The sequence below is a fragment of the Accipiter gentilis genome, chromosome 32, assembly GCF_929443795.1.
Source record: "Accipiter gentilis chromosome 32, bAccGen1.1, whole genome shotgun sequence".
Taxonomy (NCBI): Eukaryota; Metazoa; Chordata; class Aves; order Accipitriformes; family Accipitridae; genus Astur; species Astur gentilis.
The window spans coordinates 6955014-6982120 of NC_064911.1; the positions used below are offsets into that span (position 1 = coordinate 6955014).

General features: G+C 41.5%; 1 protein-coding gene across 6 annotated transcripts in view; it reads right to left on the minus strand.

Moving 5' to 3' along the window:
• Nucleotides 1–27107, minus strand: part of ERG (ETS transcription factor ERG) — a 148544-nt gene that overhangs the window by 30018 nt on the left and 91419 nt on the right. For all 6 annotated transcript variants that reach the window (XM_049835084.1, XM_049835082.1, XM_049835079.1 and 3 more), the window contains one exon: nucleotides 3735–3952. In XM_049835084.1, coding sequence (XP_049691041.1) covers nucleotides 3735–3952 — 218 coding nt within the window. The remainder of the gene's footprint in view (nucleotides 1–3734; nucleotides 3953–27107) is intronic.

Below are 27107 nucleotides of genomic sequence, written 5' to 3' on the forward strand. Positions count from 1 at the left end.
TATTTTAATTACAATAATATTTTGTGTGTGTGTGTGTGTGTGTTAAGGATAAGCCCGTAATATATGCATGAAAATTTTTTTGTTCTGTTAATCTATTCTTTTTTTGGTAGTCTGTAAGTGATTTTTTTTTTTTTTTTTGGTTTTTTTTCAGCATGTCATGTCTTAGAAATTGCAGTGAAGTATGAGTTTTCCTTGTTTCCTCCAGTTATCAACTCTGCATTGCTCTGTCAGTTGGGGAGGCTGTCAAATTCAAGATTAATAAATGAAATCCTGCTTCCAATGCTGCAGGTTATTTTTAATATAAAAGGAATTCAATTTCTTCCCATTATATTTTCAGCCAGAATGTGCCCCTTAGAAAACCAGTGTTCTGATCAAAAACGTTCAGAGTAGTAACCTGTACAGCCTCTTCCAGCAGCATAGCCCGTGTGCCAGCTCACATGCTGGTTCATATTGGGAAAGAATGGCCACTGCTGAGCTGTTCATTTTCTAACGATGGCCACATTAAGCACCTCTGAGTGATGCTGTCCAGAGAAAAATTAAGAACTTAGTCTTCACATGCTGCTCAGCTGATTTGCACTAAGATCCAAGTCCAAATGATGGAGTAGGTAGACCTAATGATGTTTTTTTAGAGAATAGGTACATAAAATTCCTTCTTTTCATCTCTTTATTTCTGTAATGATGGTAAAGGTGGTCAGGATGGTGCAAAAGTGCGTCACTGGGGTTCCAGATACCTTGGCAACTCCTGGGTGTCACATCTTTACAACAATTAACAGTTCTGCTGAAAAAGTATGAGTCAAAATTATGCTTCATGACTAATCAAAAAAGATTGATTTTAAGACAATTCTTCAATGCTCAGATTATATATCCTTGCAAAAGTAGATGCCTGTTCTGCCAGTTACAGTGCAGACCGTATGAACAAACATTTTACACAGGTAGTGTGGAGACCAGCATACCTCTGAAGAAAAGGGCAGATAGCTCTCTTCACAAAGGACAACTCAGGTAGCCTAAACCAGCAGTCAGTTCCTGACTATTGACTGTGCAGGTAGCCAGAGTATCACCCTAAATGATTCAATGCATGCACACACTAATAGAAAATAGCATAAAGGAAGGAGAAATGATAGGCTCTATGAAGATATGTGCAAATCACCTGTTTAATTCAAGGCTTCTGAATGCTTATCCATCCCTGGAAAGTATTTTGAGTTCCCATATACAAGGTGAACATACCTTAGATTGGGGAGACATGGGTGGCAAGCACTCCCCCCAACCCGAGTGCATGCCCCCCCCCCACCAGGCTGTAAAATAAGCTGAACATGAGCCTGCCCTGTCCTGCCTGCTGAAGTTGGGCTGCCAGGCAGGCAGCAACATGTGAACTGTGGGTTCAGTCGAGAGATGGAGAGCCTAATTCCAGCCCTGCAGCTGGGACACTGCTCTGGTGGCTTTACTGTGGTTCCCCGCTCCCTGGGTTACTTCTGTTTTTATCCAACAATGGCACAGCCTCTGGGAGAGAAGCAAGCGCACTGAGCCCAGGATCTCTCCCAGCTGCACCCCCAAACACACATCCATCCACAACAACCTTTTCAGGCCACTCTGGATATCGAGGCAGGGCTTGTCTGCCTTCCCAGGCACCCCACAATAGCAGGGGTCTCTCAGGATGCCTGGTTCTCCGTGGACCAAGGCAGCCCCTGCAGGAGCCAGATGCTTTAGTGCCTGGAGATTTCTGTGTTCCCAAATCAGGACTCCTACCAGGCTCTACCGGTTTGGGGCATGCTGGTATGTGACAGCACATTTTCTACACTGTGCTCTCACCCACAGGCTACATGGGTTTGCCTGGAGACCCAATTCAGCTGATCTGACTATGGGCACACATTTTGATCTTGGTAAGGGTACTGACCTCCTAAATCAGAGTCTAATCCTTACCTGGGTTGCTAAGAACTATTAGAGCGGACAAGGTTTCAGCTAATAAAAGATAGTATTACTGCCTACCATTTTGTCCTTAAACCATCATGGCAACAGTCAAATATAAATACCTGTGATTCACAAACTGAGCACTAATATGCAGGCTAGTTATGTATTTCAGGAATCCAAGACAGAAAATTCAGGATTCTGTCTTGATTATTTTAAAAATGTGATTGACCAACCATTTCAAATGGATCTGTATCATCTAGACTCTTCCTTAAGATCTGGGAGTACCACTAATGTCAGTAACAACACTAATTATCTACTCTAATGCACTTTATGGAATTTACACTGAGAAAAACTGTGAGAAGTTGTCTTACAGAAATGCCAGCACACATACTTAGAGGTAATTTTAGAAAGCAGCGGAAACTGGTTTTGAATCGATACTCCATTTGCGATTAAGTCTGTGCATTTGCTTAGCACAAAAAAAGAAGAAAAAACCCCTCACTGAAATGGATTGTGAAGAAGTTCTGAATAAGTAGGCTTACATAGACTTCCCCTGATTCTTTGTAACTTCAGTTCACTGTTTATTTCGATGTATCTCAAATCTTTGACTATTCACTGGAAATTCTGATTTGACTTCAGCACAATTTCCATCCTTACTAGTGAAAGGTGTAGGTGTGATAAGCTGTCAAACCACTTTGCCCTGCTTGTGGTGCTCATCACATTAATGCAGCAAGTGTGAACAATAACCACAGTGCCCATGGCTGAGGTTTTTCTAAACAACTGATCCTGGGAGATGAGATTAGTAGGCAGGTGTTTGTGACAGAGATATGTGAAGCACAGTCTTCACTGGTACATCATCAGCAATTGTGAGCAACCGACTTTCTGGACCTCTGCCCTTCAGCAACACCAAAGGAAAACTGTTTTGACAGTGAGGCATTTTAAACAGGAAAGCACTTGTTTGGATAGTTTCCTTGGAAAAAAAAATCTTCATTGTGCTTTTTCAGATGGAAGAAATCCCATAGAGTGGTCCTATGCTTGGGAGAGCTACCAGTCAATATCCACAAATCTACTGCATTACTCTTTCAACTTAATCGATACAATTATCCTTCACAGTGACATTCTTAAAAAAAAGTCCCAAGACAACAATTAATGCACTGACATGCTGTAGCTACTGCCTGTTGAGCTGAGTCATTTATTCTCCTGTTCCTTTCTACTCCCCTGCTTGCCTCCACACATACACTGTTTCTTCAGTGTGAGCTCTTCTTAAATCCAACTCCACAGTTATGCTTTTTGGCACTATGTTTACAGTAAATATAAAAGTAAAGATCAATAGTTCACTCCCTCTGTCATTACAAGTATTGACTTCCTATGCTTCTCTGTTTAGTTATACTTAGAGCAAAGGCAACTGCCCAAATTACTGTATTTTGACAACTTCCATTGAGTATTAGATCACATATGCCTAGATGATCAACGGTGCTGCCTCAGACTACAGCAAACTCACATTTTGCTAACTTTAATATATGCCTAGCGTGCAATGCAAGTTCACATCCAAAATTATCCACAGTCAGAGGAAACACAGAAAGGTGTTGCACAAGCTCATGAGAAGACTGTGCCTGTAGCACCATTTGAGACCCTCCGTAACACCTGAACGTAGCTGGCAGGTGTGACCCACAATGTACAGGAGACCTGTAGGCTTCTGGGGCAGCAGTTGGTGGCCAGGTGGGATATCTTGGGGCATCTAAAATGGTGCTAGGTTCACAGATATAGACAGCTGAGCTATACCCATTGCAAGAAAAAGTGTACTTGAGCCACTGTAACACTGGCCTTATTACCTTGACCCGTTAACCTGGTTGGGGTTACACTCCATCTTGATGGTGACTCTGGCTGGGGGCTGCGATAACCAGTCTTGCTGGGGAACACGTGGACTCATCTTTGATGTCTGCCCATATTCACTGGAGGAGGAGGCTGTCATCTCTGTCTTCGCAAGGTGGGGTGATCCGTAGGCACACTCGAACAAGGATTGGTCTTCACTCACCACTGATAACGCTTCCTGCAAACCAGAGAAGAGAAGTCAGCGCAGCCGTGTCTCAGAGCAGATATTACAATATCCCCGCAAGAAAAAATGGCTTGTCCATCTCAGGAGCAGGTGAACAGCCAGTCACTTGCTTAAATGCTCATTACTTTCTAGGCACGCCACCGCTGTTGGTGGAGGTGAGGACCCACAGTGCCAGACACACCATCAGCATATGGTGGGAGGACAACCTCTCTCCTGGGGAGACCCTTCCCACCATGGGCTGAGAAGATGCAGAAACACACACTACCAAACACTTAGGAATAGTGGCCAGGAGCCGGGAGGGAGGAGAGGGCAGGACAGGCAGCGAAGCTCGGGCCTCTCATGTCCCAGGTAGGGATGCAGAGGGCCTGATCTGCCGGGGGCGTAAGCAAGCTGCCATGGCTGCTTTAACTGCCCCTGCAAGGAGCGACAGAAAGCCAGGCCCTGCTGACTCACTGGGAGCTCCTCTTCCTTCCTCTCGGACCGAAGCCAAGTCCGTTCTGGACAGGGAGCCGTGACAGCCGGGCACAACCTCCAGTCCAGGGACCCTGCTTTTTCTGCTAGCATCCGCCGCCAGCTTCGGCAGAGGTGCCCGCCACCGGCCCCAAGAGGACGCCAGGCCCACCAGCTGCCTCTCTCTCTCTCTCTCTCATGGCAACCCTTTCTGGCCAGCTACCTGGCCAGGCATCCCTCTCTGGCACTGTGGGAAGGGCTTCCCTGGCCACCTTCCCTTGCCATGGCAGTACTTCAGTTACGGCCCTTGAGGGCGGCAGGGTTCACCTGCCATCACGGGGCAGGGTGGCTGCCATCATGGCTGGTTGGAGACAAGACAGACGCCACAGGGAGTGAAGGCCACCCTCTCTCCCCACCGCCACGCATTCCCGTTGACACCAGTTCCTTCCCCGCGTTATCTGGACCCAACTCATGGGAGCGAGGTGGTGCCCGGGCCTGGCTCAGGCAGACAGTGTGCCCACCGGGCACGTTGGGAAGCTGCGGGCTCGGGGAACCACCCCTCCCAAAACCAGCCTTCCAAGGAAAGCCCCCCTCTCCAGCGGCTACTTAGGGTGAAGGTGGGGCATTGGGGCGTAAAGGGACAGTAACCCGAAGCGTGACGCCCTCCTCCCACCCCGGCACCATGGCTCTGCCCTGAGAGGAAACGGAGCAGGGGTGCAGCGGGGCAGGTGGCCCCCGCCAGCAGCCGGGGAGCGAGCTCCTGCCCCGGGCTGGCGGAGGAGGCTCGGCGTGCAGCACACCAGATGACAGCAGCGGCGGAGGCGGCCAGCTGGCCATGGCTGGAGGCGCGGGGGCCAAGGCTGGGGGTGATGGTGGGGGGGGAGCCTGAGCCAGATTCGGGGCAGGGTGCTCCGCATGCGACCGCACCCTCACGAGGCAGAGGCAGCGTGTGTGGGCCCGCTCTGCCGCCAGCCCTGCTGCTGACGGCCGACGGGGGGATGATAAAACCGCCTGGCCCTGTCAGCAGAGGAGGACGTGTGACAGAGAGATGGGAGTCCTCCGGCTCTGGGAAGCCGGGCAGCTGCCTGCAGGCTGCTACCTTCCCCGGTCGCTGGAAGAGGGCTTTGCACAAGCTCCGGCAGTCGCATGCTGCCCTAAAGATCAGCAGTTGCATCTGTTCATTTTAAGGAAGTATATATTTATCATTCTTTTTATTTGCCTGGTTTGTGAGCCCTCGGGGTGCACTCTGATAATATTCATAGTTTTCTCTGCAACCGCAAGGGCTGGAACATCACTTTCTTCTTATTACTTCTCATGAAAATTGAGATCACTCCTTAATCTCTGGACTTGGGAAACGGGATCTCAAGCAGCCCTCCAAATGCCACAAAACTCGTGATTGAATCACTAACACTAATGCTTCCCGGCACAGGCCAGAAAGCAAAATTCAGACAGCGACCTACACCATTTCATTACTGCTTTGCAGATGTCATTTGAGTGCAAAGGTCACCACCAGGCTATCGCCATTAATATTAACTCCCCAGTTAGCACCCCTGCTTTCCACGCTCTTCTGCCAACCTGTGCCCGGCTACCAAACTGCTGCTTCTTGGGTCTTTGGGGGTGTGAACACGGTTTTGTGAGACAGAAGGTTGCCAGGATAACATCTCTCCTTTTTGCCATGCCTCTCAGACTCCTGCGGGTCTCGGGCCTGCTAAAACTGCTGCTGTAGGTGGTCTGAAGCTTTTCTGATGAGCCATTTCTGGCAAAGCCTGCGGACAGCTCTTGCTTTTCAAGGAGGTGTGGGGGGAGATGGCTGCTGGTCCCTTGCTCCCCAAAGATTGCTCCCTGGCTACGCTGCGCTGAGAGACAGCAGGGGCACTTTGTGTGCTTGGATAGTAAAGTAGCAGGGATCATACCACAAGAACTAAAGAAAGAAAATGTTACACTAGAAGGAAAATAAAAAGTTCTTTCTCAGCACTCCATGAGAGTTTTTCATGAATATATATACATGTGTATACACACACACAACCTGGCGAGGTGACCACAATGCATCCCACGCCTGAGACTATTTCATGAATAGTTCCCTCTTTTCTGCCCCACTGTAGAGCTGATACATGAACCATAAAACATGTAATGAAATGTTAATTTTGGAAGAGCTAGCTCCAGTAAATACATGAAAGTGTGAATTATGTATGAGAAAGCAGGTACAAGATTGCAAATACAACAGGCAGAATATTATTTTACTCTGTAAACCATTTACGGATAGACCTTTTCAAAACAGGCATCAAACACTATATAATGGATATATTTCTCATCCTCCCACACATAAGTGAAACAAAGCAAATTCATTCTGGTTCCTATTAAACTTGACTCCACCTAATGTAAGTTAATTTATGAATACTTATGTTAAGTATAAATGTAAACAAAAAAATATGGGTTTTCTATTTATTGGCATTACTAATGACAGTAAATACTGCTTGTGCTATGGATGCCTATTATGTTGCACAAAGAGGGAAATCAGACACATTTGAACTTCCTGAGGAGGACAGCAAATGCTGGAAATATGAGCCCAATTAATAAGGGTTGTGTGAGTATGTAAAAGACTATGGCAAAACCAAGACAAGCATAAATGAACTCAAGAGACAGACTCAGACTTCACATTTCAGGAAAAAATGCCTAGTTATTCATGGAAAAAACCAGGTCAATTTACTAGCTAGAGTTTTGTTCTGATTTAATAGCAAACACTCATCTGTACTCCATCCTGCTAGTTATCAGTTAGTGCACGCTGACAGGTCTGTAAAGGCTCTGTAGGAATAACTGAGTTTCTGCCAACTTTGCACGCTGTTGGGTTGGTCCTTATGAGGAAGGCTTATTAACATGTACTCTGTGATAGTGAGTATCTCTGATATTTTACTCTGAGTCCTCACTGATCTTTGCTGGCCTGTCTTGAAGGATAGTAGGACATGTATCACCCCTCCCTTGAGCACATCAAAAAAGCTGAACTGGCCATCTAAGCTTTTGCATAATTTTGACGAGTCAGCATAACTAAAGAACATGGTCTAAACTAGAATAAGCCATACTTCCTCTTTAACCATCTTTTTTTCTCCTCTTCCACATAAGTGAGATTGAGGTTTCGGTGTGGAAAACATGGTAACTATGTTTAGCATCTGTTCTGCTACTCCTGCTGTCAGCCAGGACTCAGGCAGTCATACCTACTGTCCACTCCTTCAAATGCAGCCAGGACCACTGATGTCAATTTACCAGCAACCACTACAGGTGACATATGTGGTCCTTGCATATCCTCACACACAGGGAAAAGTTTTCTGCAACACACGGGTGGGAGCTGTGTGTCCAGGGTTGGCAACTGCTGCCTTTCTTCCTCTCAGTGATCTTATTCTGAATTCACTGACCTTGCAAGACACAGATGATGCTGAACAATCAGCTCATACAACCCGATACAACCTCACGTGAAACTCATGCTGTGGGAAAGCATAGAAGTAGCATCAAGAAATGTGAAGCATTTCTCAGCTATACAAGAATGTGTGATAACTGGCATAATCTGGTATCCCCCAAAACAGATAGAAATTGTCCTTCAGCTGTTCCTTGCCTGCATCATTTCATCTTGTCTTTCCTTGGTTTCTCTTTACCAATTAAAGCCTTCAAGCCTTAACCCTACGTAAGCTATGAAAGGAAGGCTCTAACAGCAAACTACTGAACAGCTGACAGAAAGCAGTGTGGGTATTTCTTTCTTAATTACAGGGACTTAAAAATGTGCTTTCTGCTATAATTCTAAATGCAAGCTCCTGGACCAAATGTAATACAAAAATTGTCAGCTCTCACCATCATGAGGAATAGCCGCACGGTCTGGCCACATACAGACACAGACAAAACTATTGATACTGACAATGCTTGGCAAAGGTTTTTATACATATGGATGCCAGTTCTATTTGTACTAAATACTCCTCATTACTCATTTACATGTTAATCTTTTTTTCTCATCCATATTAATGCTGTTTCTAAAGCAGTCTGGCAACATCAAACAGTAAGTGGGATAAACCAAGGTAAACCTTAATAAATATTATAAAATAATGCATTATAAGGGTCCTTCCAATCTTGCCAAGTTTTGAAGCATTATGGAAATAATTTTAGTAGTGGATGGGTCATCTTCTTCGATTTCACAGGACAATAACATATTCTTATGAAATCTCAGAAATGAAGCCTTTCATTTCTAGTAACCAGTGTCTGGGGTAATGTAATATGAAGAAAGCAACACATACTGCTTACAGTGGCAAGTGGGAAAGGTCCTTCATGCAAGTCTGTGAAGTAGAGCTGTGGGGAATATTATCTGAGGTCAATATTGGACACGGATTTTCTTTATTTCATCTTCTTTGCTCCACGTACTTCCTCTCATGATATCATCAGCAAAACATAAAAATCTGTTCCTGCATTATGATTTTTTTTTTTAATCACTTGTACCATGAAAAACCTGGCTTCTCTCTTGGACTTTCCGTACTAATGATAAAAGAACAAAATGTCTTCTCTATTTGGTTTTGACTTATACTTCACTGATAAGTTTAAAAAAAAAAAAAGAATAACAGAGTGACAAATTTGTAGAACAATAGGTGCAGCAACGCCTTTAAAGTAGGCATAAAGTCATTAGGACAAAGGTGTTTACTTAATCAAATGCAAGATTACTTGGCCTAGAAACATGAAGTTACAGGAAATGTGATTGAAGTAGTTCCCATCATGAGAAGTATATGCAAGCTGGCCTGTCCTTTATATGCAATGTCAGGAACTAAGGAAATTTTTTTTTTTTTTCCTAAAACTTTATCAAACTTAAGAAATGGTTAAAGAAGATGATAAGGTGTGCAGCTGTCTAGCATAATTTGCTTGTGCTGACGACTACTGGGGAAAAAATACTGCCAGCAGGATTTTAGAAGACTTTGGAGGCCATTCTAACCTGGCAATGCTTTTTCTCAAGGTAATTCTGATTGGGGAACATGCTGGCTTGTGCGTGAAATATATTAGTGCATTGTGCCTCCATGTCATCAACCCAGCTTCCACTTTAGACCTGACACCATTTCTATTCATTTGTATGGCAATCAAATTGAATCATGTCTCCAGGTAGTACACTCATTGTATGTGTGTGTATATATGTATATCTCAAAATATTCCGCTCTTTTTTTTTTTCATTTCTTCAAATATTTCCATGGTTTATTGCTTAATCCCTATAACAGAAAAGGTTTAGTAGACCTTTTTTATCCCCATTGGCTATCCAAAATCTGTCAAGTGATTTGCTGCTCAAAAAAATGCTTCAAGAACTTACTGGCCAGCACAGTCAAAATCCTTGCAGGCAATAGCACACCAGTATGATGAAAAACATTGGCCACAAACCACTAAGACACTGGGCAAGAACTACACATAGAGAGGAGGATGCATGAGGAGACATAAATACAGCAACAACCCTCACTGCACATTGAGAGATGCTGCAGACAGTAAAATGCATTTATGGCTTGGGGAGTCATCTTGTGGAGTCAGCACTCCCACACTTCAAAACAGACCTGTTACCCTTGACTATGAGGGACTTGCAGTAACACTGCAATTGAAAACTTTTAATTAGCTCTGCCATATGTCACTGCATTTATATAATCTATATTTTGACACCAGTTTTATGATATTTCTCTTCATTAACGTAAATAACTTTTACTTCTTCTATAATCTGATTTCATGAGAATATATATGTAAGCACAAGCTTAGACCTTCACACAGCCACAATCCGTTCAGACATAGGCTGTTTCCTATCACTTATTGGATGTATACAGTTGGTCAGAAAAATTAATTCTCTGTTCTGTGAAGAATTCTGACATACTGGGACTTATTTTCGTTTTAATTGAGACAAAAAGCTGTTATATGAAAACTTTCACCAAAACGTTTATTAAAAGGATGAACTGTAATGCATTGGCGTGTGTTTTGCAGATGTTAAAACACTCTGATAAACAGTTATATTTGGAGAGGACCTGCATTTTCTGAGGGAAGATTGTTCCGATTAAGACCATACAATTAGCTCTTATTAAGTGTTTCCATGCTTTTCTGCACCCAGTATCCCTTGTATACACGATAACATTTGTTACTGAAAATGTGCGCAGTCAGATTACGTACAATTGTAACTGAAAGAAAAACCAGGTGAAAGTGTGCAAGAGAGCACACAGTGTGCACCTTGGTACAGCTGCTCCAGACTTTACCAAGTCACTCTTCTCGCTTGCCACTCTTCTTTCTATTCGTCCTCAGGTTGCATCTTCTGATGCTCTAGGAAGCCGTTTATCTGGAGTGAAAGCCTAATTTCAAACAGGCCAGGAATGTCATTTCCATGCTGGAACAGAGAGCACACGCGAGGCTGGACACCAGAACCTTGCAGAGCAGCAGGCAGTCTTCCAGTCTGAAACTCTGCTCCACTCTGCTCACGTCTGCAACAGGCATCACTGCACGATAAAACAAGCTGTGGTTGAACTGCTTAAAGAGCTTCTAGCCTAAATTTGCAGTCCTGCTTTAAAGCCAAGTCTTTGAGCCTTGAATTCATTGCATCCAGCAAAAATCAGTGAAACAGAAGACAAATGATTGATGGTTTAGCCTTGCCATAGCTTATTAATCAGGATGCTCTTACAACTCTCTTCTGACCATTCGTAAAAGAAGTGGTTTCTCAAGATATTCAATATGGTGTGTGGAACATACTGGAAAAGGTTACTATTTAAAATGCAGTCACCTGAGTCAGGAATTGCAGCAGACATCTGGAATATGTTTTCCTTCTAAATCTCTGAGTCTTGGATTCATTAGATCAGACAAAAATCCACATATTATATTCATGAGAGAGTTCAGGAACAACAAAAAGCCTTGGCAAGTACAAGATAGGAAAGACAGATGTTGTCCTCACCTCCACCCATGAGAATCTTATTGCCAGCTCAGTTAACATCCTCCACCTATTTGCAAAGAGCACTTGGATAGTCCATGTTAATCCAAACACAGGCCCGGTGCTGCCACTTATCTGGTATCTTCACCTCTTGCTGAGAAAAATACAAAGGATGTTTGGAAGCAAAGGAAAACCACTGCTGCAGTCCCACTTGAAAAAAAGGAATAATCAAGCATCCATCAAAATGATGTTATGAAATTGCAGGCTAGATTCCTTTCTGGGAAACAATAGCAGATGTTTAAGGACTGATCCTGCAGCCCTCTGTGTAAGTCAGTCATTCTCCTGGCTTCACTAGGTCTAGTAATATGAACAGAGGCCTCACGGGTAAGCCCAAAGGTTTAACATTTTGTGCCTTAATGAACAAATTCTGAAACATTATAAATTCAAATGTAGACTGTGGTGCTTTATCATAATTTCTAATATATAGACTGTCATTCCTGAAATGTCAGCAAACCCTACTTTTGCCCAAGCTATTTTTGTCACCTCCTTTCATCACGGGGTAGTATTTTTAGCACAAGGCGTTCAACTCCAGGTCTTCAAGGGCTTCATAAAATAAGAAAAAAATCACCATTCCACTATTGCAGATGGGGAAACTTTGGTAAGAATGACTAAAAATGGGTGTTGGCTTAGAAAACATATCTCCCTCACATCAAGCTCCGTGCCACATTTGGGACTACCCTGCATCTCACACACTAAAGTTATCACACCGAGTAGAGCTCATGAACCACTGACTTCCAGAGATCAGGAAGTGTCCATGAGCACCTGATTTAAAGAGCCGCCATTTCACAATTAATTATTTCATCTGCAGACTTTACCTTACAGTAAAATACAAATGAATACTTCAACCCCAAACCAAGAGTTAATAAATAGAAACAGGAAACTTTTTCATACACATCGCTTGCTGTGGACGCCATCTAAGCAAAGCAGCGGGCTTGTTCAAAAGCAGCGATGAAAGTCTCCACCCTGTGTCTGCTTCAGCGCATGTTCAATGCCCGAGTGACTTCAACAGGGGTATGCTTGGAAGCAGCTCTGCCCATGCACAACCACCGAAGAACAGCAGCAGGCTTTTGAATGAAAGTGGACATCAAAATTCACAAGACTGTATCAAAAAGTCTAGGGAATAAAGCAGACAATCTAGTGCCAAACAGTGATGAGTCTGGGTCTGGTTTTCCTTCTGCATGAGCAGAGTGCTGGTAAACTACTTAAAGGCTGAGGCAACACCAAGTTTTGTCTACTGCACCAGCAGCTGAATGAACAGGGTTAGGTGGCTGCAGGGCTGGGGCAGCACAATGATCGGTTGGGCTCAGAATACGTATTTCTGAATGATTATGTCAACCTTAATTCACCAGTGCTAAAAACAATACAATTGTATCCTGCAGATTGTATATTGTATACTGATTTTTAAAGAAACTGTAGCTTTGTATGCTTATTTTAGCACTTCCATCCATATAAAGAGCTGTAACACTGAAGTTTGAATGACTATTTTTTCAGTCAATACAATAGACTTTTCTTCCTTTTCATCTTGATAGTATTGTCAACTACAAATTTTGAAAGCTTGAAGTTTTTTCCTCCTTCATGCTTGGCTGTTAGCTTCTAGGGCTTCAAAATGCCTAGAAAACTGGGAAAACTGGGATACAAAACACCATTTCTGCCTCAGCCCAGCGCTAGCCTGTTGCTTCTACCTTGCTCTTCTAGTATAGGACTTTATCAAACTGAAGGAGCAGCCAACCTTCTACTTTGTTAAAAAACATAAACATCTGGGGTTTTTTCGGCAATCTTTCAAGCTAAGATTTGTTTGGCAGAACAGGTGGCAGGTTTGTAAAGTGGCCCGCAGCCCAGTCGGAAGTGAACTGAGGCTGCATGCCACACCTGCTATGAACTTTTGCTAATAGATCAACATGATATTGGGAAAGAGTCTTGGGACCAAAAAAGCTGCCCCAACCAAGACACCAATCCCACTGCAGGCATGCAATCCTATCCTTTCCATGTTTTCTCTTAAAATCTTTGGCATCACAGGTACCCCAGCAGTTTGAATGGGATATCTTCAAGAATTACTGTGTGTTTATTGGAGTTAGACATCTTCCCAGAACTAAAGGCTTTGCTTGAACATGGTAACTGCCCTGGTACTCCGGTTTTGGAAGCTCTACTGAGAAAGTTCTTAACATAAAGGTACCACACGATTTTTTTTCTGCCTTATTCAAAAGATTTGTCCAGTGTTATCACAAAAGGGTAACATTTGCAGCTCCTTTTCCTACCGTTTAGCCAAAACTACAAGATTATACATTACATTTATACTAAGTTTAGTATTTGTTAACTGGGGGGGGGGGTTGATCCACCACATACATATTTGTATATGTAATTATATATGCCCATTATGTATATACACATAAGTATATGTACACACACATATTTTTAGATAATCTCATCCTCAATCTCTGAAGAAATTTTAAAGTAAAAATAATTCAGGCATTAAAATACTTTTCCCTAAGGCATACTATGTACCAGAGACAAATTCCTCAGCAAAGTGATGAGAAATGTATAGGAAGGAATGAAGAGACCTTTACAGACATTGCATTGATGAAAGAATTAAATATTAGGGGCAAAACTGAAAAGAGCATCCAAATTAGTTTCCTTTCCAATGAACCTTTGGTTTTTATGAATTCCTAACAGCATTAGGGAAATAACACTTGGCCGATGGCCATGAACCGAAGTTCTAGGTGACCCATCACTTCCCGGTAGTGCCTCTGTGTGTGGTGTTTGTGCACGTGCGCACACGTGTGTGCGTGTGTGCGCACGTGGGTGTGATGAGTGGGTCACTCGCTTTCTGGTCGGAAAGACTGCACTTGGGGGGGGGGGGGGGGTGTCTTAGCTCCAAATGTAATACTAGCTACCCCAAAGAGATTGTGGGAAAACAAAAGGGTGTCCACTAGGCATGTCACCCGTTAAATCTGGCTGGGCCTCTCAAACCGGCAGCCAGGCATGGCCATCAGCCTACGGAGAGGGAAGGGGAACCGTTCTTGGGCATCTGCAGAGCTGCTTTCCTGCAGCTCAGCTTCCTCCTCGGGGACTCCCTGGAGCTGGAGATCCTCTTGCCTGCTGCATCAGGCCAACAAGGTCTCAGATGCTGCCCTGTGTTTACCTTCATACACATATAAAGTTCTCACCTTCCTATTTAGAGAACACTTATCACATCCAACACTTATTAAAGTAATTTCCTTGCTTGACAGCTTTTGCAAACACTGCTTAAGCCATCTTTATTTGTATGGATGTTTTTATTTACTTCCAAATGTGTTTAACTTGATATGTTTTACTGACTTCTCTGAGCATTAGATAACTGGAATTAAAATGCAAATTACTATTGCTTTTTAAAAATGCACTACATTAAGAGGGCTCTCCATTTTTGCACAACATTGTAACAGAAAGTCTTTTGTTTACATTATTCCCACTTCCTTTTCCTCAGCCACCTTTTATTCTGAATCTTCCATATATACATTGAATATATACATATATAGTTTATATGCTTCTCATAGTATTCCCCATTTTACAAGCATATGGAATATTGCTCAGATGGGTAATCTTTCTAAATTCAGAATGAACTTTCCAAGTATGCCCACTCTGTATGTAAAATATGACTTCCTGTCATGATAACCTTTACAGTGTATAGCCTAACATACTTTCCTATAATTGTTTATAATGAATATCTTGATTCATGCTTCAGCACACATTTGCCACAGAACATGACTAATGAAATTAATACAGGGTTAAATGTCACAGTATTAAGTCATTTCTGTGTGTGCAAAGATTAACACAGGAGAGTGCTTAGTGAAATAACAATAAAGTTAAGCATATGCTTATGTTTAAGCATATTTAACCTGCTCTGCTGAACCAGTATAAAGTAAAGATATTGTTGTTTTAGCTCAAACGTTAACTATGAGATTGGTCAATGAGACTGGTATGGTTTTTGATGTATTGCAGTTAGGGGTAGCCAAACCAAGGGATCAGAAGAAAAATGTTGTTTCATACCTATGACAGACAAATGTTGGAGCCAATGATGTACTTTGTTTGTCCCTGCACAAAACAAAACAAAACAGAACAACCACAAAAAGAAACCTCCACATACACACAAAAAAATTACTTTGTGATAGTAAAAAAAAATTAATCAAATTATGCCTGTGGTTTTGCTTTTAAACTGAGTTCCTATTACTTAATTTAAGCTATGTCTTTTTCCATTTCCAAAATTGCCAATCCAAAATCACAAAATGTAAATAATTACTTCAGAAAGTTTTGAACTTTTTTCATTCTTTTTCCCTTTTTTAGGAGAACCACCTCACAAATTCAACCTTTATCTTTATCATGCAACTTGTGGCTCCGTGACCATGCTTTCTGCTGAATCTCATATGCAGCAGAAAGAGGTTGTGGCCCATTTTTAATTGTACATGTGAAGAAGAAAAGGAAAATGCACGTGGTGATATCTTTGATGTGGAGACAAGAAAAATCCTGCAGTTTTACCCTGTAGCAGTATCTCTTCTGAACTAGAGAATACCAACACTTTGGCTCTTACTAAAACCATGCCCTGCAGCTCTGATATTGACTGTATTTTTCAAGGACACCAACATTAGCTGCAGAAGGACAAAAAAGACCACCTGCTGCCATTGATGAAAAGCAAACTGAGAAAGTCAATGCAACTGAAGACAATCTCAAGTCCGGAACCCTCAGATATGAATTTACTCCAGCAACAGAAACCATTAAGACGCTTTTCCCCATACCTCGCTAATAAGACCAAGTGTCTAATAAGCATTGCTATATGAAATGAAGCTGCGTGGAAAGAAAAGATTTTGATTTACATTTCTTGGGACTGTATTGAAAAATGACCCCTGAAATGTCTTTATATACTGTATGCTATGGTTTCAAACATACAGGAGAGGTATGCAGGCTGTTTCTCTTTTATTGTTTCCCCAAACAAACCCATTTCCTACAAGCTGTTCCCACATCTTTTGTGCCACGTCCAGCTTCCCAGAAAAACAGCAGGAAAACAAAGTGTGAACTCAAAACAACCCATTTCCACAGAACAATGTGCCACACCAAGGAGAGAGAGAGCTAGAGGGGGAGGGCTGGGGGCGGGGGGGGGGGGGGGGGGGAGGAGAGACAAGCTGTTTTGATGCTGCCAAGGGACTTAAAAAAAAAAAAGGAAGGAGGAACTTTTAAAAGTCACAGAGAGGAAGAGTTGTGTAACTGTAAATATGCAACAGGCAAGTTGCCAACTATTTCAAAGGATTTGAGGTTTCAAAATCATCGAGAAGGCTAACTGATTTGCACTCTGGGTTTTGAGCTTCCAGGAACACCTTTACATGTCTGAGAGCCATATCTTTTTATAGACTACTCAAGCCATACTTGGTCATAATTTCAAGTTGAATCAGTGAGGAACGTAAACAGACACCATTTATGCTTCTCTGCAATCTAATAAAATGAAAGCATGGACTAAATAAAGCAAAATGATACATGTCATTCTGCAAGAAGGGAAAACCAGATCATGTTGATTTTGTTCCTAGCTGACCTGAGCAATCTCCAAAGTTCCTGGTATTCAGTAAACTAAGAAAACTCATACACTAAACTCCCATAGGTATAACGCATACCACTCATTGAGGCACATGTGATAAAAGTCAATGATACATGTCACCGTGCCATTTTAAAATCCCGTTTCCATATTTGGCTTGTCAAGGATATAAAAGCAGAAAGAAGGAATAAAAGTAAGTAAGGAACAAATTATTTCAGCCTTGCTGTCCATGACGATTATGCAAGTAAGAAAGAAACATTTGTAGAATCAACACAACAACTGGAATGCTTTTCCCCAAATCAAGAATCTCACCAGCTTTGAAATCTTTGGGTAGGGAGACACTGCTTTTGCAGTGAAAAAATGCGGTTAAGTTCCTTTTTCTGTTGATAAAGGATGCAAAACCACAGACTGCAGTCACTTGCAATTAAAACCCACAGTCCAAAGCACTACCATGTGTCAGCAAGACCTGGTGTTACCATGAAAGGTGCACTTTACAGAGAAGGAGATATGGGGCAACACTCATGTCACGATGTGCTGACTTCCTACTGTGGACTTTTAAACTGTCATAGTACTGCAGCGAAAAGGACAGTTCAAATGCCTCAAGAGTATTTACTAACCATGAATGTTATGCAGCGCCAGATGCAAGAAAGCAATGGGCTCTGCTATCTTGGGCACCGAGCTAAGGCAAAGCAGTAGATTGACCTTGTCACAAAATACTTGCAGCTAACGCAGAAGGGACACAAGTTGAGGGAAATAGATACAAAGCACAAGTTAAGTGCATAGGGTGGCTAGTATGACTGTCAGTTGTGCCAGAGGTTATTTTTCAATTTGAATGAGCTGCACAGAAGATAATAAAAAAATGAAAGGCTACTACGCATGGCAGGCAAGAAGTGGAGTGGAGGCGAAAAGACTGAGAAAGGGGGATGGAAAAGCAAAGAGCTATTCAGCACAGTCTGGAGCAAACCCAGCTAACACCACACAAATGACTCATCCCTGTCCGGGCTCCTTCTGCAACTGCTTTCTTTGGCTCTGCTCTAGCTGATCTCCCTCTCTGCGTCAACACGATGGTGGCAAGGGGGAAACCAGAGGGATCGCTCCACTTTTAGATGCCCCTTGACTGCCCAGAACCATCCTTGGAGCTCACAGTGGGGAGAACATGCAGGAGCAAACGCAACGTGCAATGCCGATGGTGCCCTCCTGCGCTCCCCCGTCAGCCCCAAACCCACTTTGCTGTAGATCCCTGTGCAGGGTGAGAGGGAATAGCCCTGCAGGCTCCTGCTGGGGCAAATTCCCTAAGACAGCACGTCCCACCAAAGGGAAGATGGCTCCCACTCCTCGTGCGCAGAATCCTCCTGCCCTACTGCAATGTTGGGACTTGGCTTTTGATAATGTCAGGAGCTGCCACCAGCTGAGGTAAGCCAAAGGCAGCAGTAAGTTAATAAGAGCACTTGACATGAGAGCAGGAAGGGGGGCTTTTTATGTTTTATTTTCCCTCTGAGAGCCTGACAGACTGAAGATTGGAATTTGACCAAGGAAAGTCTTTGGATTTTCTTAATATATCATTCAGCTCACCTGGAACACATCCAGTTAATGAGGCTTTTGTAGTTGTGGATGTTCAATACATTTGCAAGTCAAGCAAATAATTACAATGCACACATACATGTAGGTGCCCAGTCTCAGGTATCCAGGTTTGAACTAGGCATCTGTTCAAAGAATGATTTCCTCAAGACTGTAATTCTCCAGCTAGCCAAATACAAACTGATTGCTGAGGATTTCAACCACTAATACTATCAAAACAAAATTATTGTTCAATGCGAACTAATTTTCCTCCATCAGAGTTCACAGAAACACATAATTGGTTTTACCAAGAGAGCACTGACTCTTCTGAATGTCTTTTAAACATATAAAAGCTTTCTTGTGAGATACTTTCAGTAAGACTGAAATCTAAACCAGATCTTTAGAAACCAACTCTTTTGTAAGAATATGGAAAACAGATCTAAGGCTTCAGGAAGATTTTTGCTTCCTCATGTTGAGTATTTCATCACTGACCAGGCATGTTTTAAAGCTGTTTATTACCCTCTGAAGCTTCAGACTTCAGTCACGACTGTGGAGAAAATGTTTGCTAGAAACATTTAAAATTCCTGCCACATCTTATATTCTACTTTTTCTACAAACAGGTTTTGTATGTTGAGTACACTTAATATTACATTTATCACATGCACCAATAATTTTTTTAATCAGTTATTTGAAAATTCAGTTCTTATTTATGCAGTTTTCCATGTCCGAAGTTACTGATTCTGTATTTCTAGTAAAATTCCTGAGGATATTTTTCTAACTCTTTCAGTATTTTTTAGGTATCAGTGAAGTCATCAATTCTTGCAATGAAAACTACACTACTCATTTTAAAACATGGTAGGTAAAAATTTTGCATTCCATGCTGATCTTTTATATGAGCACTTCTATTCACATAAATAGAACTATTTGCAAATAAGAGCTAACAGCCTTTAATTTATAGGTATTTCTCAAAGCACTGGAACAACTCCAGCATTAACTGAGCTTTGTGGCAGCCTATGAAATTTTAGCAGCTGAGTAGTATAATGTCCCATTTGATGCCAGATTAAAAGTGCAGAGAGGTTAGTAATGACACCAATTCTGTGGGAAATAGAAAAACTCTGAAAATTACAATGAAAATGTCTCAGATGGGAACCTGAAAAAAAGCATCTGTTTCTGAAAATACATAGTGATTTTTTCAAGTCACACTGTGAATCTGTGGATATAACCAAAGAGCTTCCCTTCCAGTCCTCTGCCCCAGTCGTTAGCCATCAGGTCATGCATGTACAAAACTTGTGATTCATCAGTGTCACATAACTCACTGTTCCTACTGGGCTTACAACATGGGAATTAAAAAAGGCAAAATGTCCTGTACTTAGCAAGCAACAACAGGAGTAATTAGCAGGCTACTGATTATACATATAGGAAGGTTTTGGACGTTTTCACCCCTTTATTTTCATTATTCAGAGGGAAAGATTTTCTCATACGAGCAAGCTACTCTTACAAGCCTTTCAACAAGACAGTTTGCAGGTGAACCGTGTTTCTAGTGGAAAGGGGCCTAAGATGTCTGTGTGAAGATGCAGGAGACAGTGTGAAACGAGCTTTGTCCTTCAGAAACGTGTGTTTAGAAGTTGAGGGAAACTGAGGATTACATAAAGCAGAGAAATTGCAATCTGAGTGAAAAACAGAGGAAGAGATGAAGTAGTCCTAAAGGAGATCAAAGAAATAGAGAAGGAAAGAATAAGGATGATTAAAAAATAGGCTGAAGTCTGTGAGACTGGAGGGTTCTGCTGGTGGCTGGGAAGGCATGGAGTACAACAAAGTCAACCAGAGGAACTGAGAAAATCAGAAGCAATGGAGGTAATGTTCATGAGGGCTTTGGTGTGCTGAAGATATCCACAGTGGTTACAATTTATATGACAGACTATCCATCGCTTAGCATTTTAAGACTTCAATATATGGAGACAAATAAGGTGGGGTTTTTTTGAGCAGTGTACAAAACTAACTTTAAAAAAATACTCATTTTAGTTCAGAGATGTGTTTTGACATTTGATCAGCAAACTCACAGGCTCTAGGAAGCTTAGAAAGTGAGTCAGAAAGGAATACTAAGAGAAAAAGGAGAAAAAAAAGATATTGAAGGTCAGGGAATAGAACACTTCTATTGAGAGCTTCTGCTTTAAATGTCCTCTATCACCTAAAAGAAGGTAAGATCAACATTTGGTATTTAGCGGACATGTTGGGTAACAGACTGGAATAGAATGGGTAGATATTAACACGTTCATACTACAACAAATACAGAAGATATAGCTTAGAAAAACACAGTGGCTGGCTGAATACGTTTTTCATAGCAGCTCTGCTGGGGCTTTTTAGCAGTAGGACAAACTAGGGCATCACAGTGCAATTTCCTTCTGAGCCAGCTGAGTTTACAAATAGTCCTACATGAATCTCTGACACGTTATGCTAAGCCTTTTGCTAAATGCCCTGCCCCGCAAACGATATGTGTGATGAGGAGAACGCATTCACACGTATGAACTGAGGACTCCTTGTGTCCACAGTGGTGCTGGGACCATCACAAGCATCACCTCCCCTAGAACTGAGAGATGACTCACTCTGCCAAGTACAAGGCAGGTAGGGAAGTGTTTGTCCTTGCCCTGACACAACTTGGCTGGAACGTAAGGCATTTCCTCCTTGCAGAAGACAGCACGCCCAGCAATGGTGATCTCCCAGAGGATGGCAGTGGCCTTTGCACAGCATCTGCCAGGCTGCGGCTGAAGGGCGCGATGGAGCTCTCTGCTTGACCCCAGCCGCATTTAGTAAAAGAAGATCCTTGCACAAAAAAAGAGTCTTCTACAACTGCCCACTGTTCTATAAAAGCAAATGCAAACTTTTAGCTTGTACTTTGGGCTTTGGATTCTCTGTGCATTTGCCTAACTCACAGGAAAAATCAGAAAATTTTGGTGGTGTTTTGCATAGGACTTCTTTGCTTGCAAAGCTAGGCTTTTTTGGACGTTTGAGCCTCTGTTCTCCTTTGCTTGGCCACACTCTCATTTATTTACACAAGTCTGGCAATTGCAAATGGTCTCTGAAGTAGTGGAGTTTACAGCTTATACTCACTGTCATGAAAACTCAGAGCATAATGACTTTGTTTTTGTTTTCTCCTAGTGTCCCTTGTATACTAATCTGATAGTTTCAAAAACTCTAAAACTTTGTCCTCCTTAGGATACTTCATGACTCAATGTACTTCCTTGACAGATTTTGTTGTCCCACCTTTCATTTTGTTTTTTTCAGCACTGTCTGGCACTGATTATTATTGCTTCAGTTGCTTCAGCAGTAGTTTGTAAATTATTTTGAAGCAAATTGCATTGTCCCTGCTTCTGCTCAGCATCTAGTTTTAGTGTCATGATCAAACTTAGAAGTATCATTTTCAGCATCATCCCAATACTATTTACTTTATCTTATCTAACCAAGATTTTAAAAGAGTTAATTCTGAGGATTTATCAAGCTTCCTTTTTAACAGCACTAGTTGCCAACTTTCATGATCTTACTGAACCTTAGGTTCCTTTGGACCTAAATTCTAGAGTCAGCTGAAAACCTAAGACTGTTAGTTTTCATTTCATCTAAAAAATTGTGAATTTCAAGGTTTAAAAGGCAAATAAGATGAACAATGTAACATACATTATTCCCTGATATTCCATGATCTTTAAACTCATGTCATCTTCTCATGAATTCTGAATTCTGTATGTTTTTTTCTGACAAAAATTATAACATTCCTTATAGTCACCTTAATTTCAATCTCGTGTCCCGCTGCTCTCTACCTCCACCTTGAAACTTTTATATGGAACCTTTTGCAACATTTTACCTCTTCTTCTTATTCAACCTTCTGAATTTCTCTGAGTCCTCCTCTTTTCACTAAGGAAGGAAACAGAGGAGCAGCTATGAAAAAAAAAAAGGAAAACAAAGCCTTGGGGCTTACAGACAGCCCTCTTAAAGCTGATCTTTCTCAAGCAACTTACCAGCCCCCTTAATTAATCCTCTCCAGTGTCACAAAAGCCTTCAAGCCCCCTAAATTGCAATTATTTGGAGAGAAAATTGCTACTAAGATATATAGAGGTGCATTATCTTTACTTGCGTTATTACAAACGTTGGATATTTTCAGATTTTAAAAAATGAGCTGAAGCTTTCGTCAGTTACTATACAGAAAATACATTTCTTCAATAGGTCAGACTGCCAGCTTTATTTCTTTACAGCTTCAGGAGCAAGACTTAATATTGGACATCTGATAACAAGAATCCATCTGAATCCCTGTTTACAAACTAAAAGCATGACCAGAAATGTGCTTGACTCATTATTTTTATTAATTAAAAAGTGCACCCTAAAATTCCAGGTTACTGAGTGTTCATCTGCATCAGACCCTTAGACAAGGTACTCGTTTTGTGTGAGATCTACCTCTGCACATAGCACGAGGTCAAGACCTAAGTGGTACTAACACCACATGCAGCCCCTTAAGAAGCAGGTAAGCAACGTCCAGGCAGTGTGTGTATTTCTTCTGTAGGGTCTCTGCCCTGTGCCGAGTTCAGCCCTGTTACATGAAGTGTTCAAAGTTCTAAGTCAGGCCTCAGAAATAGAGTACTCAAAAGCAATGCACTTTGGGTCTGCCTCCTGGCTTTTAAGCCTTTAGGGTAGATTCTTCAGTACTAGAGTGTTTTGTCAATGAAAACTGAAGACTTCAAGTGTTCATACATTTAAGAAACTGCCCTTTAAGAAAACCGCTAAATACCACAAGACTCCTGATAACAATTGTGAGAGTTGGCAAGAATTGCATTCTCCAAGAAGCAGCTGGGACTGGCAGAGATTGAGGCCAAACAAAAGCTCTATCAAAGAGGTAAACAGCACTACGAAGGCCCAATCTCAGAAGAGAAACAGCCCTGGGATTTAATTTGGTCTGGTCTGAGTTCTAAAAGGTTAGATTAAGTATGTGATGAAGACGTGGGGAAAAAAAAGTTAATCTGAAGACAGCTAAGATTTAACATTCATGCTATATTGGAAAGGATCTGAGCACCATCATGGAGAAAAAAAATCATGGAGAATGAGTTAAAAGTCAACAATTTACACATAGATTTTATAGATTGTGCTTTACTTCAAAATATTGTTAACATTTATTTAAATGCATCTTTTAAAAAAGGTATTGTGTTCGTTAAATCTGTACCACACTTGCCCGCCAAGCAGTTTTGTAATTCGTAGTTCATTGCTATCCCATTTTGAATGTTTGAAGGTAAAGCTTTCCATCCTAAGTGAGAAAACAAAATGCAAAACCATCGCATAAGTAGCAATAGTTTGTGGCAATTTTTTGTCCAAAAGCATGTCATTGATACCCATGTGAATAAAAAACCTAACACACCACCATCAAACTAAAGGTTTGAAGAGTTTAAAAGGGAATGGTTACTACTTTGCAAAACAAAACCAACCTCTGTTTCGTATATTAAAAGGTGGGAGGGAAAATAGAGGAGAAGTTTTGCAAAACTGCAGTTTTCTAGCATTTCAGCTTGTTAAAACTACAGGTTGGGAGGAAGGTGTAAGAAAGAAGAGTACAACAAACCCACTTTGCCCAAATTCATCTCCTGTCTAACTGTCTTTCTGCAACTTTCAATTATTTTACTAAACAAAGACTTTTCCTAGGAAAAAAAGATCTAACCACTTTCAATTTTCCTTACTTTTTCTAGGAAGGTAGTGTTGACAAGTAGGTGGGTTTTTTTCACATCAGTGAAAGCAGGTAAGTGGCCTAACAACACTTTCCGATTGTGTCCATCTTCAAAAATCCATCTGAAGTCTCACTCAGCAGAAACAGTGGGAACTCTGAAGTTAATCAGAACCTTCAAAAATGAAGATCCTTGTTCAGGGCTCTAAGCAGAGATTTAACAACCTAACCTTAGGGACCCTTTTTTAAAAAAAAATTTCAACCTGGTCCATTTAAAGACTATCTACTAAAGTTGCCTCTTTTGGCATAAAGCACCAATGATTTAGTTGGGATTGTAAAGATTTACTATGCACTTTTCCTATCTTATTAGAACCAGTAATGGAATCCACTTAGTTGAATTTCTTTGGCTCTGAATGCATACTGCTGAAGAGTATGACATCCAGAGGTTACATTCCTGTCTACCTTTCATTTCAGCTTTATAACTGTAGTGAGTGCATTTCCTTAAAACCCACAGATTTTAATCAAAGGAAAAAGTATTTTTAATCTCACCAGTATTTAAAAAAACCCTAAGAATTCAGCAGTGAGGTTATTAGACTACTTTGATAATTAAAAAAGAAAAGTAAGAAATTGTCAGAAGCTTGTAGATAAATGTTTTCTAACAAAAACTATTTTTTATGTAATTTGTTGGTTTTGTTAAATGTATATGAAACATAAATTCAAAATAAACAGTTTCAATAAAGACCTTCACTGAAACATTTTCAGGAGAATAACTGTTTCTTGACCAATATTACTAACAATGCATACAAATTTATTCTTCTCAGTATGTAGAAGCCCCATACATGGGAACAAGGACAAATTTTTGTTGTGCATCTATCACACGAGGACGATGATCTTTCTCTCTGTATCCTTTTCCTGTATTTTTGCTCCAAATCAGAAGAAATAACCTAATTTTCTGATGTCTCCCTGGATGCAAATCTCCTCACTACTTAACAGCTGTCAAATCTGCGCCACACTTGCCCGCCACGCAGTTTTGCAATTCGTAATTCATTGCTATCCCATTTTGAATGTCTGGAGCTAAAGCTTCCCATCCTAAGTAAGAAAACAAAATGCAAAAGCATTGCTTCTCACTACTTAACCTGTCTAATGCTGTACATGTGCAGACATCTCTGTCCTTACAGGTGTATAAAATGTGCTGGATTTGTCTTATTCATTCAATAAAAAGAAAGTGGGGGACGTCACCTTGCCATTGCAGAGCCCAGCACAATGATGCACATTTGCACGCTCTTAATCTAAAATATCAGTGGAACAGCTCAGATGCTTTCAGTTCGGCACACGTCTGTATGGTTTGATGGATCACATCTACAATGAGCTTTCAATGAATACTGTGCCACCTGCGACCCTCCACAGAGCTTGCTTTTTTGACTGCGGCAACTCAGCCTGATTCAAAGTTCGCCTTAGTCAATGGAAAGACTCAGCACCATCGACAGGACCACGCTGATCCGAAGCCAGGACAGGAAACTCTGAGGAAACATAAGAGCTACCCTGTTTGTTGCCTTGAATATTTGTTTAGTGTTTTGGAATTTACTGACTAAAGCTGCATGGAAGAAACCTGGCAGCCAGAGACTTTTGCCAAGCTGTGTTATTTTGGTTGTAACAGAACTCCTGAAATAAATCCAAAACTCCAGTGAGACTTCTGTGTTCAATGCCATAGCCTCCTTGAACTCAGTCAATCCAACAGTTCAGGATCAGTCTGAACTGGCAGATCTGCTGCAGTTTTGGCTAGCAAGGCAATATTATGCTAAGAATATGTTGTGCCCGGTTCTCCTCTCGCTTTACATCTGTCTGTAGCCCACTGGATATAGTAGCCCATTGGATATAGTGGATCCAGTTCTGATTTACTCCAGCTTAGAGAAAGAGGAAAATACAACAGGTTTACTGTAGAGCCCAAGACAAAACTCCTGAAGTTTTAATTTGTTCAAGTGGTCATCATGATATATTTCCTCTTGCTGAAACAAGCATTAACTGAAGTGGCCACATTCATCAGTTAATTGACTGGACAGAAGCGTAGTCCTGGGTTCCACATCTCATGAGTGCCTATTTTGTTGACTAAAATTCTCAACAAAAATACACCTTTGGAACTAAAAAATACCACACTTAGAAGAGAACCGACATGAAAAATGAGCCTATGGATGGTTCGGCTGGAGTTTGTGTTCATTAAGAGGGCTAATACAAATGTTCCTGATTGTTTCTGTTGTTTATGAATCTCGACCTTCAGAACAGCACTGAAATGTGCTGTCTCCTAAAGATGTTCCCCACCGATATGACACACACTTTGTATTGTTTCACTGCACACAAGCATTAATATCCCAGAGGTAACCCACCCTTCTTTTAACGGCTGGTGACAGGTCCAATGGCTGAGCAAAAATCAGTTGAAGGAAAGGGAAGTCTTGTCGGAAATGAGATTAATCTTGTAACGAGTGTTCAGCCCTGATAACCCATCTGTGCAGAGAACTGCTTTAACTGGAGAGCAATTAACCTTCACCTGACAAGCTCTGTCCAACCGTTATAAACAACATTAAAGGCACAGGATCCCCCTCTTTTTTCCCCCTTTACATAGACTAAACAATCAGATTCTGTATTCCATGAAAACGGGACACGTAACGGTGCCTTGATGGCAAATCGCAGGAAAATTTTTTAAAGGTAATGGCCATATGGAAATAATGTGAAAAATGTCTCTGGCCACCACTTCAGTGAGTTGATCTGATTAGTAAAAAGCAACAATTTTGAGCACTTCCAAGGGAATACCTTACGCATGAGGGAAGCTGATGTGAACATGCCAAAGACTAACAATAATAAAAATGTATGCAAGTAGATAAGAGCTGACTAACCATGTCCGAGGAACATTGCTTTCAGGACGAAGCATGTATTTCCCTAACAC